The 18,627-nt window shown below is 42.5% G+C and overlaps 1 protein-coding gene across 1 annotated transcript in view; it reads right to left on the reverse strand.

Moving 5' to 3' along the window:
• LOC149467880 (acetyl-coenzyme A synthetase, cytoplasmic-like) overlaps positions 1-17,419 on the reverse strand; it is a 61,199-nt gene extending 43,780 nt beyond the window's left edge. Inside the window, exons 1-2 of the mRNA XM_089670992.1 lie at positions 17,087-17,419; positions 11,338-11,533 (exon numbers count right to left, since the gene is read on the reverse strand). Coding sequence (XP_089527118.1) covers positions 11,338-11,533; positions 17,087-17,240 — 350 coding nt within the window. The 5' untranslated portion in view covers positions 17,241-17,419. The remainder of the gene's footprint in view (positions 1-11,337; positions 11,534-17,086) is intronic.
• Between the last annotated feature and the right edge of the window lie 1,208 nt (positions 17,420-18,627).

The following is an 18,627-nucleotide window of genomic DNA, read 5'->3' on the forward strand; positions in this document are numbered from 1 at the left end:
ACTAAACTCATGTGGTTGGTCTCATGTGTAACAGATGTGCCTCAAGGCCGATTTTTGCAGGTCCCCTGCTAAGATCCCCAGGACAGCACATTTGTGGCAATTCCTGTTAAAACAGCTACTTTAGTAGTGGGCTGCTATCATACATCATACAGTCAGGTCCATAAATATTGGGACATCGACACAATTCTAACATTTTTGGCTCTATACACCACCACAATGGATTTGAAATGAAACGAACAAGATGTGCTTTAACTGCAGACTGTCAGCTGTAATTTGAGGGTATTTACATCTAAATCAGGTGAACGGTGTAGGAATTACAACAGTTTGCATATGTGCCTCCCACTTGTTAAGGGACCAAAAGTAATGGGACAATTGGCTTCTCAGCTGTTCCATGGCCAGGTGTGTGTTATTCCCTCATTATCCCAATTACAATGAGCAGATAAAAGGTCCAGAGTTCATTTCAAGTGTGCTATTTGCATTTGGAATCTGTTGCTGTCAACTCTCAAGATGAGATCCAAAGAGCTGTCACTATCAGTGAAGCAAGCCATCATTAGGCTGAAAAAAACAAAACAAACCCATCAGAGAGATAGCAAAAACATTAGGCGTGGCCAAAACAACTGTTTGGAACATTCTTAAAAAGAAGGAATGCACCGGTGAGCTCAGCAACACCAAAAGACCCGGAAGACCACAGAAAACAACTGTGGTGGATGACCAAAGAATTCTTTCCCTGGTGAAGAAAACACCCTTCACAACAGTTGGCCAGATCAAGAACACTCTCCAGGAGGTAGGTGTATGTGTGTCAAAGCCAACAATCAACAGAAGACTTCACCAGAGTGAATACAGAGGGTTCACCACAAGATGTAAACCATTGGTGAGCCTCAAAAACAGGAAGGCCAGATTAGAGTTTGCCAAACGACATCTAAAAAAAGCCTTCACAGTTCTGGAACAACATCCTATGGACAGATGAGACCAAGATCAACTTGTACCAGAGTGAAGGGAAGAGAAGAGTATGGAGAAGGAAAGGAACTGCTCATGATCCTAAGCATACCACCTCATCAGTGAAGCATGGTGGTGGTAGTGTCATGGCGTGGGCATGTATGGCTGCCAATGGAACTGGTTTTCTTGTATTTATTGATGATGTGACTGCTGACAAAAGCAGCAGGATGAATTCTAAAGTGTTTCAGGTAATATCTGCTCATATTCAGCCAAATGCTTCAGAACTCATTGGACGCCGCTTCACAGTGCAGATGGACAATGACCCAAAGCATACTGCAAAAGCAACCAAAGAGCTTTTTAAGGGAAGGAACTGGAATGTTATGCAATGGCCAAGTCAGTCAATCACCTGACCTGAATCCGATTGAGCATGCATTTCACTTGCTGAAGACAAAACTGAAGGGAAAATGCCCCAAGAACAAGCAGGAACTGAAGACAGTTGCAGTAGAGGCCTGGCAGAGCATCACCAGGGATGAAACCCAGCGTCTGGTGATGTCTATGCATTCCAGACTTCAGGCTGTAATTGACTGCAAAGGATTTGCAACCAAGTATTAAAAAGTGAAATTTTGATTTATGATTATTATGCTGTCCCATTACTTTTGGTCCCTTAACAAGTGGGAGGCACATTTGCAAACTGTTGTAATTCCTACACCGTTCACCTGAATTGGATGTAAATACCCTCAAATTAAAGCTGACAGTCTGCAGTTAAAGCACAGCTTGTTCGTTTCATTTCAAATCCATTGCGGTGGTGTATAGAGCCAAAAATATTAGAAATGTGTCGATGTCCCAAAATTTATGGACCCGACTGTAGCTAAGAATTGACTATATAGAGAGATCGGACCATTCTAAGATGAAGAATCAAATCCTGTTGTAGTTTAAACATCACCCAACTAGCATATCCTCTATTCAGAGGATTTGTGGCCTATTTCTTGGGCAATACATTAATCAGAGATCTTTTGAGATAAGAAATTATGCTTCATCTGTCAGGTTGCCTGTGAAGATATCACTGGTTTGCTATTCATTCTTGACCCATACAAACTGGGTTTAGCATACAGCTGCAATAATCATCTGTTTACTACATCAGTCTCTTGACATAAAATCAAGTACATAAAGCCAGCACACAATTATATATTAGTAATGATGTAACAGTATCAATGTAAACATGTACATGTAGCAAAGATCAACTATATCAAGTACAATACAACAGCAACGGAAAATCTAATCATATGCTATCAGTCTATTAACAGAAGCCTTTCAGAGACAGTCCTGGCCTTGCTGCTTTGCTCTCTCTCCATTGCCATAATCACCACTGCACAGGTCATCCAAATACATATCAACACGTCCTTTAAATCATCCAATCTCCACGGGGAACGAAGAATATCATCAGGCGGAGGCAATACATTCGATACATGCTGTGTGCCTTTGTAATGAGGACAGACTGTCTTTATTAAAAGACAAGTAGTAATGTTGGCTGACCTAAAAATCAAATCATGTCCAAGATTAGGACTGTCATCTAAGTAGTTTTTAGGGCAGTGGCTGATTAACTTCTGCTGATTAACATTTGAAGTCAAAGCTGTAGAGCAGATAATCCTAAAATGTCCAAAAAGTCTCTGCCTTTGTCTTTCAAAAAATAAAAAAAGCAAGAACCAAATGGCAATTAAAAAGATGCACACCAGCACTATAGCTGGCCATAAACAGTTCAAATGTCAGCCTGTTTAGCAGTGAGGGACCAGCTGAGATTCGAAACAGTGTATGGGCAGGCTGAATGTACCCAAGTTGATCAATTGACCAACTTGGGTACAACCAGCCTGTCGGATTTTACATGCAATTATTCCTAGCGGCTATTATAGCCACAAGCAGTTTTCTCTATGTTCACCACCAGGAGAACACAATGGCTCAGTGGGAGGGAGTCTACCATCAACACTGACTCCATTGACATGGGAATCAAGCCATTTTCTTTCCTGAAAACCAGGGTTGCAGGAAAACAAATAGCTCCATCTATGGCCGGCTCAAGGGTGAGTCTCAGGTCCTAGTAACCCAAATAAGATCAAAAGCAGCAACAGTCTAATCTGTAATTTTCAAATTGGCTGTATTCCCTCAGGCACCAATCTAAAAACAATGGTTCTTAGTCTATTCTTCTGGCAGGAGTAATGGACCACACCAAAGCAGCAGTTTTTCGTTTTCAATGGAGTAAGAGAATGTCATAATTCCTGACAGTTTTTTGTGCCATCTGTGTCCCATGGGGGAAATTTGTCTTCACGTTCTGTCTCACTGCCAAAACAGGAAATATCTCCAAAGTGAGGGAATCCTTGGTTTTCACCTGGGTCCCCAGAACTAATGTCCCATATATGAAGATTTTCCCTCTATTCCTGTTCTGAGGACAACCCAAATTTTGGGATTTACTGTCTCCATCACTTTTGGTTATAAACGGTCAACAGGACAAAAAACGGAAGGAATGAATCCCTTTTACAGGGGCACAGACAGCAATAAAAACATGACAGGTGTTCTAATCCCTCTCCACTTTATCCAAAACTAGAAAAAAAAAAAAAGTTTTTCCTAAAAAAAAGTGTACTTATACAAAGAGATACTTATGCACAGTACAAGTGATATTAGGTGCATGTTTAATGTCATGATAGGATATGCAAAAAACATCACTGCATGCTATCTCAGTTCTTTTTTTTTTACATTGGCTGTGCCAAGATAATATTGGTTTTAGATGAAATGTACTTTGAATATGCATGCTGGCTAAAAAAAGATCTTCGTAGATTTGATCACAAGCTAATAAATCAGAGTACCTTATATATAGCTGCCTTTAGCCTACCTGGCTATAGGATGATCAAAGCTCATCACTTGTCATTCTAACACTAAAATATACCAGAAGAAGTAGAAGATATCTTGGGATTCTAATCAAGATCATATTCTGACTCCACCATCGTTTCAAAGGGATGTCAGCACAAAAAAAAAAAAAAAAAATCAAGACACTGCTTTCCCTTTGAAATAAAAGTTTCTGAGATCACTGACTAGCACATTTCCTGTTGTAATGAGCAGCAATAAAGATAAACCTAAAACAGGGATTGGCTTGATAATAAGGCTCCATATGCACACTGGGCGTTTAAGAACGCTGGTAACGTTAGCTGTGTAAAGTCACGTTAAAAATGTGAGCGTTTCAGTGTTTAATGTTTTTGCATTAGCGTTTAGTGGCATTTTTCCCCCACTTTGTTTCACGTTTGCTAGCGTTTTTTTTTTAGCTCCATAAAAGTCCAAAAATGATGGTTTGCCATGTTTTACCGCATTTTTCCAGCTAAAAAAACTCCACTAATTCTAGGGTTTTTTTTCCCAGCCAAAAAACGTCCCTTCCAAAAAACATTGATTACAACCTATGTGCATGGACACATAGGATAACATGCTGGGGAGTTTACTGGCTGTAGAAAAAAACACAACAAAGTCAAAAACAGCCGCTGTAAAAACATCCAGTGCGCACAAGGACTAAGACACAACTTGTACAAGTCTTACAGAGTCTACAATATGTACAAGTCTCATACCTGGTAAAACAAACACACAATCTAGCAAAAGCTCATGTATAATAATGTCACTAACCAATAGCACTTATTTTATAACCTACATTCAGTATATTTATGAAAATTAGATTTAGTGCCACTATCACCAGCAGTGTGATGAATAATTTAGATGAAACATTTGTGGCTGTTGTAAGGTCATTGTATCAAACAGCTGAACGTGGAACCCAGTTTATTTTTTTTTAAATGCCCGTTACTAACATGGATTGAAATTCATCTAGTTCAGCAGGTATGGGCTGAATTTCGATCCATATATGGGCTAGCTGGTTATACACAAGTTGATCTATCCATTGCCTTGTATACAACCAGCCTGTCAGCTTTTTACTGATCAGTGCTGCCAGCTATAGCTGGCAACACTGATCATTGCATTCTGTCGGTAGAAAGGACTAATAAAAAATAAGCTCAGCAGGATGGATTCCCCTATCCACATTGTATGTGTGGATGGGAGAACTGGCTTTCTTTTTTTCCCCCCTTCAGCCTGCTGGCTGAACGAGAAAAAAAAAAAAAAAAAAGGAATCCTGTATGGTATGCTTAAGTTTTCCTTCAGCCGAAATATTATTATTATACAGGATTTATATAGCGCCAACAGTTTGCTCAGCGCTTTACAATATAACGGGAGACAATACAGCAACAATACAGTTCAATACAAAATGGATAGGAGGGCCCTGCTCCTTGGAGTATACAATCTAGAAATACATTTAATCTGGTAGAGCTGGTTCAGTTTGTTGAGGAAGTGGCCTGAAAAAACAGGAAACATTTTTAGAAGCAGGAGTGTCACATAACTAGGTTCAATAAGGAAGGTAAAGATATATATACTTTATTTACCTGGATTTGCTATTTAGTTATTAAAATACATTTGGTCACATGATGTATGCAAGAGTGGAGCATCAGCTTATCTGAGCTTTGATACTTAAAGTAGAATTTCACTCTCTCAATCAATGTTGACTATTGAATCTGTATGCTGCTACTATTAGTAAATAGAAAGGAAAGTATATTTACTTGTTTTAAACGGTTTCTTGTTTAAACTGGTTACTTTAGTTGCTTCCTAGTTTCTATGCCTTGGCAAATAATGTCATACATCCCAGGAGTCTTCAGGAGGGGAGCACACCCTCCTGCATGCATGCCAGATCTAAGGGCAGATGGATTCCAGGAAGTAAATGCTACATAAATTATCTGTCCTTACTCAAGATGGCCATGGCCAGAAATGCTGGGAGATGTTTTTCTAAGTGCTTTCTCAGCCAAATAAAGCATGGAGATTTGGATGGATGGGGGGAGTTTGCTTTGAATATTAGAAATGAATTAAATAGCGTTTTTGGTACACAGATACAGTGTACTTCCTCTTTAAGCTGAACATACATGGTTCAAATTGCAATCAATTCCTACTGAAATTTGAACCAAGGAGTTTCAGCTGAACAATGACTGCATCCTACTAGATGCAGTCACTGTGTGGGTATTCAGGCAGCCATGGCCACTGTGGCTGTCTGAATACAATAGCCAGCAGTGGAGATTCTTCAATCCAAGCTGTTTAGCATGAATGGAAGAATCTATTAGTTAAATCTGTGTGTGTATGGCTAGTATTACTTTTAGCAGAGCACATGACCACAAACAGAGGAAGCCTAGAGCAGTATTTTCTAATTACAAGAATTAAAATCCTTCTTTAACAATCCTAGCAGGACCGTTAACTTAGCCTTATGTTTTCATTTGAGTATGCTTACCTCATAATTTCATTTAAAAGTATAACTCAAGACAAAAAAACATTTGTTTTTAGTTTTGGATAGAGTGGAGAGGGATACCTGTCTGTGCAATAATTTGGGAGATTAATCCTCTCTATTTGTCATGTTTACCATTATCATTGAAAGTAAAAGAAAACCCAAAATGTCCCCAATGGGGACATCAGTTCTGGTGACAACCAGGGATTCCTTCACTTTGGAGGAATTTCCCCTCACTTCCTGTTTTAGCTATGGGACAGGAAGTGAATGGAATATTTTCCTATAGGACACAAATGGCAGAAAACTGACAGAGGTTATAACATTTCCTTACTCGATCCAAAATTAACTAGTGGGCGACCGCAGATAGCCGAATGACGGCTGCACTGCGGCCGGCCAGTTCTGGGTGGATGTCATATGACGTCCTCCCAGAACGCGCTCTCCTGCGCGCCCCAGGGGGCGCGCACCCGGCGATCTCCGTGATCGCTGTGTCCTACGGACACAGCTGATCACGTGATGTGGTAAAAGGCCAATCACAGCAGCCTTTTACCACCTGATCAGCGGTGTCCAATGACACGCTGATCAGAGGGAAATGCAAGTGCTGGTTCTCGGCTGCACTTTCCTCACGCTGTCAGATCGTGAGGAAAGTACTGCCGAGAACCGGCAGTTGTCAGAGCGGGGATCGGCACCGATCATCAGGGCACTGATGATCAGTGCCCTGATGATCGGTGCCCAGCAGTGACACCCGCAAGTTCCACCCACCTGTGCCCAGCAGTGCGCCCACTAGCTCCGCCCACCCGTGCCCAGCAGTGCACCCACCTGTGCCCAGCAGTGCACCCACCTGTGCCACTCTGCAGTGCCACCCACCTGTGCCCAGAAGTGCCACCCACCTGTGCCCATCCACCAGTGCCACCCACCAGTGCCCATCCACCAGTGCCCAGGGGTTGTGCCAGTCAGTGCCGCCAGTCAGTGCCCATCAGTGATGCCAGTCAGTGCCGTCTATCAGTACCCATAATCAGTGTCACCTATCAGTGCCGCCTATCAGTGCTGCATATTAGTGCCGCCTATCCGTGACACCTCATTAGTGCTGTCTATCAGTGCCGCCTATCCGTGCCACCTCATTAGTACTGCCTATCAGTGCCCTTTAGTGCTGCCTATCAGTGCCGCCTATCAGTGCCCATCAGTGCTGCCTCATCAACGCACATCAGTGAAGGAGAAAAAATACCTGTTTGAAAAATTTTATAAAAGAAACTTTTTTTTTTTCAAATTTTTTGCACTTTTTTTATTTATAGCGCAAAAAGTAAAGCGCCCAGTGGCGAATAAATACCACCAAAAGAAATCTCTATTTGTGAGAAAAAAATGATCAAAATTTCATATGGGTACAATGTTGCATGACCGCGCAATTGTCAAAGTGCGGCAGCGCTGAAAGCTGAAAATTGGCCTGGTAAATAAGGGGGTATAAGTGCCTGGTAGGCAAGTGGTTAAAAAGAAAAAAAGTTTGTCTTTTAGTTAAACTTTAAGAATATCTACTTTAAGGGGCATTTAGACCTAGGATGTGCTGCCACGGTCTGTGATGCAAAGACTGCAGGTTATCAACAAAGCCTAAAACAAGTGGTCTGGTTGCACATCATAGAGTGGGACACTGCACAATGAAGCCAAAACACAGTGGCCACAGGCTTCAATAACTCAAGCACTCAGCTATGAAGACACTATCTTCAATAGATGTGGAAAAGTATACTTTCATGGCTGACACAAAGGTTTAGAGCAGGGTTTCAAAATGAGGGATCCATGAAACCCTAGGGTTCCTCCAAAGGTTGCTAAGGGTTCCTTGAGCAATTTCTGCTTTTGGATAACTTCCCACTGACATCATTGATATTTTTAGCAATCTATAAAGGGGTCATTCTTTCCTGTGACCACTAGTGTAAGGAGCATTCTTCACACTACCATCACACCAATGTATCATGAGTTGTAGATACCGTAATTATTACCAGGCGTTCCCTGAGACCAGAAAGATATTTCAAGGTTCCTGTGTTGAAAAGGTTGGGAAAGGCTGGTTTAGAGACTAGGGAGGAAGCAGTTAACAGTGTATTTACTTAAAGTTTCAGTGAAGATGAACATTACAGTAAAAGTTGTTACACTTGAAAGGTAGGCTCAAAGGTTACAAATTATTTCTTTTTCCTATAACTTGTCATTCCAGAATGTACAACTACTGATTGGAGTTCTACGTAGAAGGAAGTACAGAAGAGGCTATATCTCATTCAAAGCAAAGGGGTAACACTAGTGCTGAAGTCTAAATCTAATCCATCTTTTGAATTTCAACAGTTTTACCTAACAAATATACTATGTATATGAATTTAATACTCGTAAAATGCAACTTTGATCCCAATTAATTTTTCATTTTGCATAACCATAAATAGTTAAAGTCTGTCCAAATTTTATTGTTCTATAGGTTTCCAATGAGGCGATTTACTTTCACTTTCTGTTGTTATCCAAATAGGAAGTTAGAGGGGGTCTCTGCAGTGGGGTCAAAGACCAGCTTGAAGTGACAGGCTGCTGGCGTTTGGCTTTAATTTTAAAAAAGGTACATTTGGGGCCATGTGTCCACTATTTTAAGATTTCATTGTTGAAAATAATCATTATGGTAAACCACGACTGTTGAAGCAAAGTGGATTACCACTTGACCTCCGGAAGATTTACCCCCCTTCCTGAGCAGGCTGTTTTTTGCTATACGACACTGCGTTATTTTAACTGACAATTGCACGGTCATGCAACACTGTACACAAATGAAATTTATGCCATTTTTTCCCCAAAAATAGAGTTCTCTTTTGGTTGTATTTTATCACCACTAGGATTTTATTTTTTTGTGCTATAAACAAAAAAACAGACCAACAATTTTGAAAGAATTTTTTTTTTTTTACTTTCTGCTCTAAAACCTACCCAATAAAATTAAAAAAAAAAAAAAAAATCTAATTTCTTCATAAAATGTATGCCAATATCTATTCTGCTACATACTTTTGATGAAAAAAAAACAATCCCCAAAAGGGTATATAGATTGGATTGCGCAAAAGTTATAGCGCCTACAAACTATTGTGTATATATACTCAAAATTGTATTTATTTTTTATACTAGTAATGGCAGCGATCAGCGATTTATAGCGGGACTGCGATACTGCAGCAGACAGACAATCTGACACTGACACTTTGTGGGAACCAAATATACACTAAAAATATGAGCCTAGCCAGTGTTTATGTTTACTGTGTGGTGTTTTTACTAAGGGATGTTCTGGATTTTATTACCTGGCACCAATCAGCGGGTATCGGCGATCTAGTGGCCGGCACCCACTGATCGGCTTCTGCTGTGACTGATCACAGCAGAAGCAGCATGCCTGGGGCTCAAGCACTCCCTACCAGGAAGTGCAGAATCACGTACACATATATTTGTGATTCTACACGAAACAGCTGCCCTGTAACAGTAAAGCTGCTATAGAGCGGTTGCCAACTGGTTAAAACGAGAAGTATGAGCAAAGGTCTTTTGGCCATACTTCTCATGTGGGTCACAGGAGTGCACTTATTTCTGCACTCCTGTGTCCCAGTTTCTGCTGACAGCGGGCTAAAGACTACTGTCTACTGTCGTTATAGAGCTGGTAGAGGCTCTAGAAGGATCCCAACAATAATGTCAGGATCTGCCCAAATGCCTGACTGTTCCCGTCCCCTCCACAGCCCAGCACTCCAGCGAGCACTGGAGGGGCAGAGAAGAGGGCAGTGATTGACAGCCACATCTCTCTGTTCAGTGCAGACCTAGAACTGAGCAATCAGCAGTCAGTTCTCAGTCTTAGAGCCAGTGGGGGATAGCCGCAGCATCAAACCATTGCTGCAGCCATCTAGGGGAGTACGTATGTGTATTTACAATCCCACACTTCTGCTTTAAGCATATGGTGTTGAAATCTGGTTTACATGCAAGTGCTTACATATTTTCTGTTAAACCATCTACCTCTCAGCTCCATCCTAGCCTTTTGTAAAGGTGATATGTCCAGGGATGCTGTTGATTGAAGAAATTGATCTCTGAAATCTACTTTTGATAAATTAATATGGCAAATGTCTAATATGTATCTGTGAAACAGAAATGTGTGACCACTAAGGGGGATCTGAGGGTTTAGTATGCAATTATTCTCTGAAAACAACTCTTTAGCTGTAGTGACTACTATGGGTGCCCCCATAGAAAAGTGGCTGAGGGGAGGAGCCAAAAGCGCCAGCAGGGGACCCAAGAAGAGGAGATTGTGGGCCGCTTTTTGCACGTAAATATAAACCAGTTTTTAATAAATAAAAAGAACGTTTACAATCACTAACTTTATAAAGCTTAAAGTGGTTGTAAACTTTAGGCATGAAATATGAACAAAGCATTTCCCTCTATAGTGTGTACTTGTCTCAAGAGCACCAAGTGTCATTTCTGTCTGCCATCTGCATGAATCACTTCTGACAAGTTTTCCTCACAACAAGAGAAAAATGGTGACAGGGGAGGGACCTCCAACAGATTGACAGCCTCCGCTCTGTTACTGTGTGGAGGAGGAGGGGGGGGGGGTGGTGTCTCTTCCCTCTAATCAGCTCTCAGAACTCTCCCCACTGAGCTCTGCAGAGTGTAATTTCAGCTCTCTGTCCCCTTTTTTTACTCTCAGACAAGCTTATAAATTCAGCACTTTGAATGGATGCAGAGAAGAGAAGACTGCAGATAGACAGGGAGGACTTATGTAGGATTGGTTTCATCTCTTCGTATCACCTAAGGATAATCCTTTCAATGGGAATATAAAATGGTTTTACAACCATTTTTATGTAAACGGCCTCCCTGCACCCGGATTTCCTTGTTCTTAAGGAAAACTATACTCAATCAATACTACCATATTATACACATTGTAAACCACTCTAAACAATGTAAATACAAAACATGCGTGTGAGTACTGTCTTTGTGGATTTCTTTTGTCACGTGGAGGCTTGTGTAGACAGTCACAGTTACATAGCTTAACTAGGCTGGTCATTTAACCACAGTGTTTACCATGTATAATATATTACCAGAAGTATGCTGTCTTGGCCCCAAGGTTTTTTTCCAGGACATTTCTGTCCAGGGCATTGTAGCACACATTAGTTTTTGCCCCTTTCATGAATTCCACAAATATTTTGCCTTTGGTGATGTCAAAATTATAATCCAGCACTTTGCCACTGGGAGGGGTTTTCCAATGGAATTCAGAGGCAACCTCCATCCAAAATTCTGCAGAGGGAAAAAATTGTTAAAGAAGTTATAAATAAAAAACAAAAAACAATTATTTAAAAATAAGTTATTTCTGATAGTGTGAAACATTTTAAAAGGAAAAATGACTTTATTCAACAGTTATTATTGGTGAAGTGGCCCGTCACTACATTAATCCCTTGCCAATATATCCCATTGGACCTTTAGCCTAGGATCACACTATGAACCGCACGTGAATCACACAGGAGTCGCACAGCATTCCTGTGCTTTTTACATGAAATTCAGCGCAATGCAATTTGAGCCCATTCATTTTGAATGTGCTTAAATCGCACCGCACTTCACCAAAGAAGTGCAGGCAGCTTTTAAGGAGCCACACCACAACTGCATCACATGGTCATTTTGTACCATAAAATCAGGGGTGGGAAAACCTCACTGCGATTGCGATGTGTTTAGGGTGTTGTTAATTTTGTATTGACACCTGTAGCACCTCACAAACACAGTGCGATTGCAATGAGATGTTGGAAACGCGCAGGGATTGCTGCGTTTCCCACACCACATATGTGTGAACCAAGGCTTAAAGCGGAGCTCCACTCAAAAGGGAAAGTTCCGCTTTAGGGCTTTGTTGCCCACTCCCCGTTAAGGATTGGCACCTTTGAGGAGCAGGGGGAGAGTGGGTATCCGAATTTGACAGTTACCTGCTCCCACTTCCAATGCGATCGCCTAAGTCTTCTGGGACACGTGACAGGTCCCAGAAGACTACAGGACCATTCACAAAGTTCAGTGCTACTCGCACATGCGCTGCGAGCACCCGGCTGTGAAGCCACAAGCTGACACAGCTGGGTGCCCACACTGAAGATACCAGCGCCGGGAAGAGCAGACAGCTGGTAAAACTAGCCGCTGGACCAAGGAACAGCTGAGTGTCTATATTTTAAGAGTTAACAACTATAGTTTTTGTAGCCGGTGACTGATTTTTATTTATTTTTTCTTAATTCAACTAGAAAGCTGCTTTAAAGTGTTCTGAATGATGGGAAGTGGCAAACCTGATCATGTGCTGCTGTGATTGGCTGTCACATATTTGGAAGCCCCTGAACAGCGGCTCCTGTTAGTTAGGCCTCATGCACACTGGATGCTTTGGTCATCTCTCCTAGACACCTTTCCTCCAGGCTGTGGTGTTTTGGGAGGAAAAAACGCATGCTGCTTGTAAACGCATTTAACACTTTTAGGAGTTAGAAGTGCTTGGGCATTAATTAATTTAATTGGGCATTTACACATTTAGCAGTTTTTCTGCCAACACGTTGCTGCTCCTGGATGGGCTTGCAGTAGTTTTTTTTCTTCCTCTAAAACACCCCTGCCTCTAAATGCCCATGTGTGCATGGACACATAGGATAATATGCTGTCTGTGACAGCTCGACCAGTGTGTTGGGAGGACACAGTGAGTGTGGTGGAAAAGATCGGCAACCAATGCAAAGGTTGACTTTTCAAGGATCCCAGAGTTCAGCTTTAAGGCCAAGTTTACACTTACAGCAGAACTTATCAGCCCTCTGAAAAGTGATCGCAGTGTATCTTTTTTCAAAGGCGTTTGACAGGTGGTGGAGACAAATGTTGCCTCCTCATTGCCTGTTTTAACCTTGTAAAGCCTGCACAACTTGAATGGATGGTAGTTGACCGCAGTACTGCAAAGTGGGATGGGAGGTATATTTTTTGCCATGGCTGCAAAGCATCACAGCATGTATACAACTCTGTTTGACTGCCTTTAAATTTTAGGCAGTATTAAACTGCAAAACCAAAAATGTAATATATTGCAGCTTACCAATCCTTAAATGTGGTGTCTGCATTAGTTTTTTTTCTTTTATTTTTACATGGTGATACTGCCTATAACACACCTCCTGTGTTAGGGTGTCTCCACTCTGGATGGAAGAGCAACTGGACATGCCCTTAGACAGATTTACACCCCGGACACATCAAAGCCGATTTTAAAATCGTGTGACTTAGTGAAGTCACACAATTTAAAAATTCGGTGACCTGCCAATTTCATTGAGATTTGGAAGACATCTGACACAGATGTCTATGCAAATCGCAACAAAAGTAATGCATGCACTACTTTAGAAATTGGTGTGGCTCCAACCAAGTTGGAACTGCACCGATATGACCACTCTTAGGGCTCGTTCACACTTGACTGTTTTACCAACTCTTGCCAAACGCCCCTATAACGTTTGGCAAGCGTTAACAAAGAACCAGCAAACACAAATGCTCCTGCGCTTGGGGATGGACTCGATGCTACAACCACATTAAGAATGTCCTGGAACATGCACACCTTGCTGCCCTCAAATGGACCGGGGGAATCCAAATATACTGAATGGGGAAAGAACAAAAAGAGGGCGCACAGGCCTAGTGCATTACCATAAAAAATGTTTAATAAAAAATAAAGTAGGTGTTGTAAAATAAAGTAGGTGTTGTAAAATAAAGTGGCTCTGAGGAAGAGGCAAGTCCTCGAAACGCGTCAGCCTTTTGGATGTCTAAACTCCCTATTGTGGACTGTTACTCAGCGCGGTGTTGATCCAGCTGTTCTTCTATGATGTGCCTTGACTATATTGTCGTTTGTGAGTACAACACCTACTTTATTTTTTATTAAACATTTTTTATGGTAATGCACTAGGCCTGTGCGCCCTCTTTTTGTTCTTTCCCCATTCGTTTGGCAAGCGTTGGTCTGGCGTTTGCGGAGCATTTAACGCTCCGCAAACGCCACATGTGTGGTTCAGCGGCGGTTGCTAGGCATTTGCCGAGCATTAAAAATGTCCCACAAACGCCTATAATGAAGTTTGAATGGTGTTACCGCCCTGCAACCGCACTGCAAACGCCGGCCGGGCGTTTGCAGAGCGGCATCATAGACTAGAATAGGAGGCTTCAACACCTCCTGACTCACCAGAGGCGTCCGTTTTGCCGCACCGCTAATTAGAATAGCATTAGAATAGCACTATGTGCTGCAATGTGCAGAATTGTCCGAGGCATTTGGGAAGCGGTAAAAATGCTTCCCAAACGCCTTTCTGCCGCCTGCACACAACACTAGTGTGAACGTAGCCTAATAGCGGACAACAGGGTGTGACTTGGCATAGGATATGCAAGTCGCATGGCATGCAAATCGCAAGCTAAGGTGCACCTGATGTGACTGGGGGCTTAGACAAAAAAAAAAAAAAAAAAACTGGAGCTGAACTCCAGCTAACACTTTATAGGCACTTACAGCAATAGGGTTTTTTCCCCTTTGCAGGATAAAGAATTTACACTTACATAATTTATATAAATTAATAAAACATGATCATTGTAAGCACCCCCGTCAAGTGTTATATGGTATGTCTTAACCCTCTAAGTGACGCTTTTGCTGGACAGCTTGGTCTGTTATAGGAAGCTGCAAAATAAACTTACTCGTTGGATCACCAGGTAAAAATAAGGCATAAAAAGGAAAACAAATACAGCCACCCTCCAAAAAAAAAAAAAAAAAAAAAAAATTGGTTACTATTCTGTCTGACTAGTAAAGATAGATTCTGAGTGGGGTTTCTATATATTACAACACTAAATATGAACTCTTTTTCAATGATGTAATGTAAACTGTACAATCTGGAACCTTATACACATACAGCAGATCTTTTAAAAGGAGTTATTTTCTTGTAATCCTGGTTCACTTGAAATCTAATGTGGAAAATCGAATTTTCTTTTGAGCCTGATCACAACCATGAATATAAACTACTGCTTAATGAGGCCCTGTTCACACCTGTGCATTTTAGGTGCAGGAAATTAATAAACATCCTCATTGACACATCTTTCATGCACTTCCACCAAAACATGTTATATAGCATTTGATGGTAACGCACCTAAATCGCATGTAAAATGCACTGCACATTCGTGAACCAAGCCTAAAGCGGACCATAGGATTGAAATTTGGACAGCCAAGCAGGGACCGGACAAATTTGGATCCATCTATTGCCATTCTCACTAGAGAGAATTTCATCTAATGATTGGCCTATCTCTAACTGGCATGTTAGAAATCTTTCATTTGATCAGCGCATACAACCAATTTGCTGCACAGTTGATCTGTGTAGTCTGACAGCAGAGAAATCCCAGCTGTCAGAATACAATAACAATGATTAAAAAAAACAAACAAAAAAACCTTCTTTAGGCAGATGATGTATACATTGTATAACAATAGTATACAATGTAATACAAAACACATTGCATGGTTTAGACCAGTTGTTCTCAACTAGGCTCCCTCCAGAGCGTTCCAAGGCTTCCTCCAGCTAGGAAGGTCCCATCTCATAGTTCCAGGATAGATCTGGGGCCAACGCAACCTCAAAGAGCCATTGTCACGACACCAATGATCTGTCAAGGGGACATTTTGATCACCATTGTAAGGGTGACTCCCTCATTAATTAGCAGGGGTTCCCTGAGATCAGAACATTTTATGGGTTCTTCTGGAGTGTAAACTACAAGGGTTCCCGTGGGGTGAAAATTATTTCTGGGATTCCTCTGGGGTGACATAAATCTCAGAGGCTCCCCTGGGGTGAAAAGGCTGATTAAACAGTTCTAGGGCTGTATAGAAATGCATTGGGGGTGATTATTAGATGACATCAATAATCTGTCATGGGGACACTACTAATCACCATTGTAAAGGTGACCCCCCCCCCCCCCTATTAGGGGTTTCCTAACATCTTGACATTTTAGGGGTTTTTCTTGGGTGTATATTATTGCAGGTGTTCAAATGGGGTGAAAATAATTTTAGGAGTTCCAGGGGGGGGATAATTTCAGGAGTTCCTGTAAGATAAATATATTTCTGAGGTTCCTCTGGGGTGAATATTTCAGGGGTTCCTCTGGGGTGAAAAGGCTGATTAGACAGTTCTAGGACAATTTTAGGGCTGTATAGAATTACCTAGGGGTGGTGGATGGATATCACCAATGATCTGTCATGGGGACGTTCTAATCACCCTTATAAGGGTGATCCCCCCCCCCTGCCGGGTGACACTCCCCCCTCTCTTTAATTAGCAGGGTTGCCTAAGATCTTGACATTTTAGAAGTTCTGGGTTTTAAAAGCAGATTAGACAGTTCTGGGGCTGTATAGTAATACCTTGGGAATGGTAGATGGATGACACCAATGATTTGTTATGGGGACCATTGTAATGGTGACCCCCCCCCCATTGATTATCAGGGGGTTCACTTAGGTCAGAACAGTTTAGGGGCTCACAGTGTGAAAATTATTTTAGGGGAGCCTTTTGGGGTGAATGGGCTGGTCAGACAGTCCAGAGGCTATATAGAAATACCATGGGGGTGGTGGATGGATGACACCAATGACCTGTCATGGGCACATTTTGATCTCCAGTGTAAGGGTGGCGGGTGGCGGGTGGCGGGTGCCCCCCCCCCCCCCATTAATTAGGAGGGGTTCCCCAAGAACAAAACATTTTAGGGGTTCCTGTGGGGTGGAAATTATTTCAAGGGTTCCTCTGGAGTGACAAATGATTTCCGGGGTTCCTGTGGGGTGGTGAGGCTGAGGGGGGCTGCTGAGCCAGTCCTGGGTCAGTCTAGAAATACCTTGGGGGTGTTGGATGGACTTGTCGTACACAGCCTTGTATGTGTTGAAGTCTGGGATGTATGCATGGTGTTGCAGGCACTCTGCAGGCAGGTAGGTGGCCACTTCCTCCTCTACATGGGACACTCCTGAAGCCGCCTTCACCTGGCTTGGCATGTTTGCTGCGAGAAGCCGCAGACAGCTCTAATCGTCTCCAGTCAGAATGGTGGAGATGCCGGACAGCGCTGCTCCTCCTCCTGTCAGGGAATGGAGCTCCGGAGGATTTAGCACCGGCTAATCCCTCCTCGCCGCCTCCTCCTCAGTCACAGCTCTCCTTCTACCGCTGCACAAACCTATTTGCGAATCTCGCCCGGGTCTGTAAACTCATATCTCGTCATCCAATCACAATGCTCCGTGCTCACACTCCTCCACTTTGATTGGCTGCGGCGCCCTCGGCTCATCTCTTGCCATTGTGTTTCGGAGGAGTTGTGGTGTGGAGTCAGCGGGCGGAGGAGGGGAGGGGAGGGCAGAGATATGGCTCCTGGAATACAGGGATTGCCTTGACACCGGGCTGGAAAGTTGCCCTCTAAATTCTTGTGTTGTCATTGTCATAATGCTGTAATATGCTCCTTGTTGAACTCTTACAGCGGGTGAAATGTGAGAGAGCCCTTCAGACACACAGCCAGGGTTCGAGGAACTTCCTGATGTATTATAACTGTTATCTCCTAATTTATATAGGTGACGGTTTTAGAAAAAAAACATTTAAAATCAGGGCCGGATCTTGCCTTTCTGATCTGGGGGTGCAGGGAAAAAAGGCAGGGGGCATAATGACAACATTGTGTCCCTGACAGTCTGTCACTGTTATGTATTAGGTTTTCATTAGATTAGGATGATTAAACAAAATCTGTACCCCACTATTTCAGATGTCCCCCTTTACATCAGGAGTCCTCAAAAGAGTCCATCTTTGCATCATGAGTACTCATCAGAGCCCCCCTTTACATCAGGTCCCCATCAGAGTGCCCCCATGCATAAGTGTCCCCACCAGAGTGCCCCCATACATCAGTGACCCCACTAGAGTGCCCCTATACATCAGTGTCCCCACCAGAGTGCCCCCATACATCAGTGTCCCCACCAGAGTGCCCCCATACATCAGGTGTCCCCACCAGAGTGCCCCCATACATTAGGTGTCCCCATCTGAGTACACCCTTACATCAATGTTCCTAATAATGTCCCCCTCCTCCCCTTGTACATCAATTGCCTTCATCAGAATGTCCCCTTACATATGATCAGTTGTCCTTATCACAGTGCCCTATTACATCAGGTGTCCACATCACAGTGCCCCCTTACATCAAGTGTCCCATTCAGAGTGCCCCCTTACATCAATGTTCCTAATAAAGTCCCTCCCTTACATTGATTGTCTTCATCAGAGTGCCCCCTCACGTATGATCAGTTGTCTTTATCAGAGTGCCCTATTATTATTATACAGTATTTATATCACATCAGGTGTTCACATCACAGTGCCCCCTTACATCAAGTGTCCCATTCAGAGTGTCCCCTTACATAT

The sequence above is a fragment of the Staurois parvus genome, unplaced genomic scaffold (genome assembly GCF_062004578.1).
Source record: "Staurois parvus isolate SC_StPar_1 unplaced genomic scaffold, SC_StPar_1.0 ptg000097l, whole genome shotgun sequence".
Taxonomy (NCBI): domain Eukaryota; kingdom Metazoa; phylum Chordata; class Amphibia; order Anura; family Ranidae; genus Staurois; species Staurois parvus.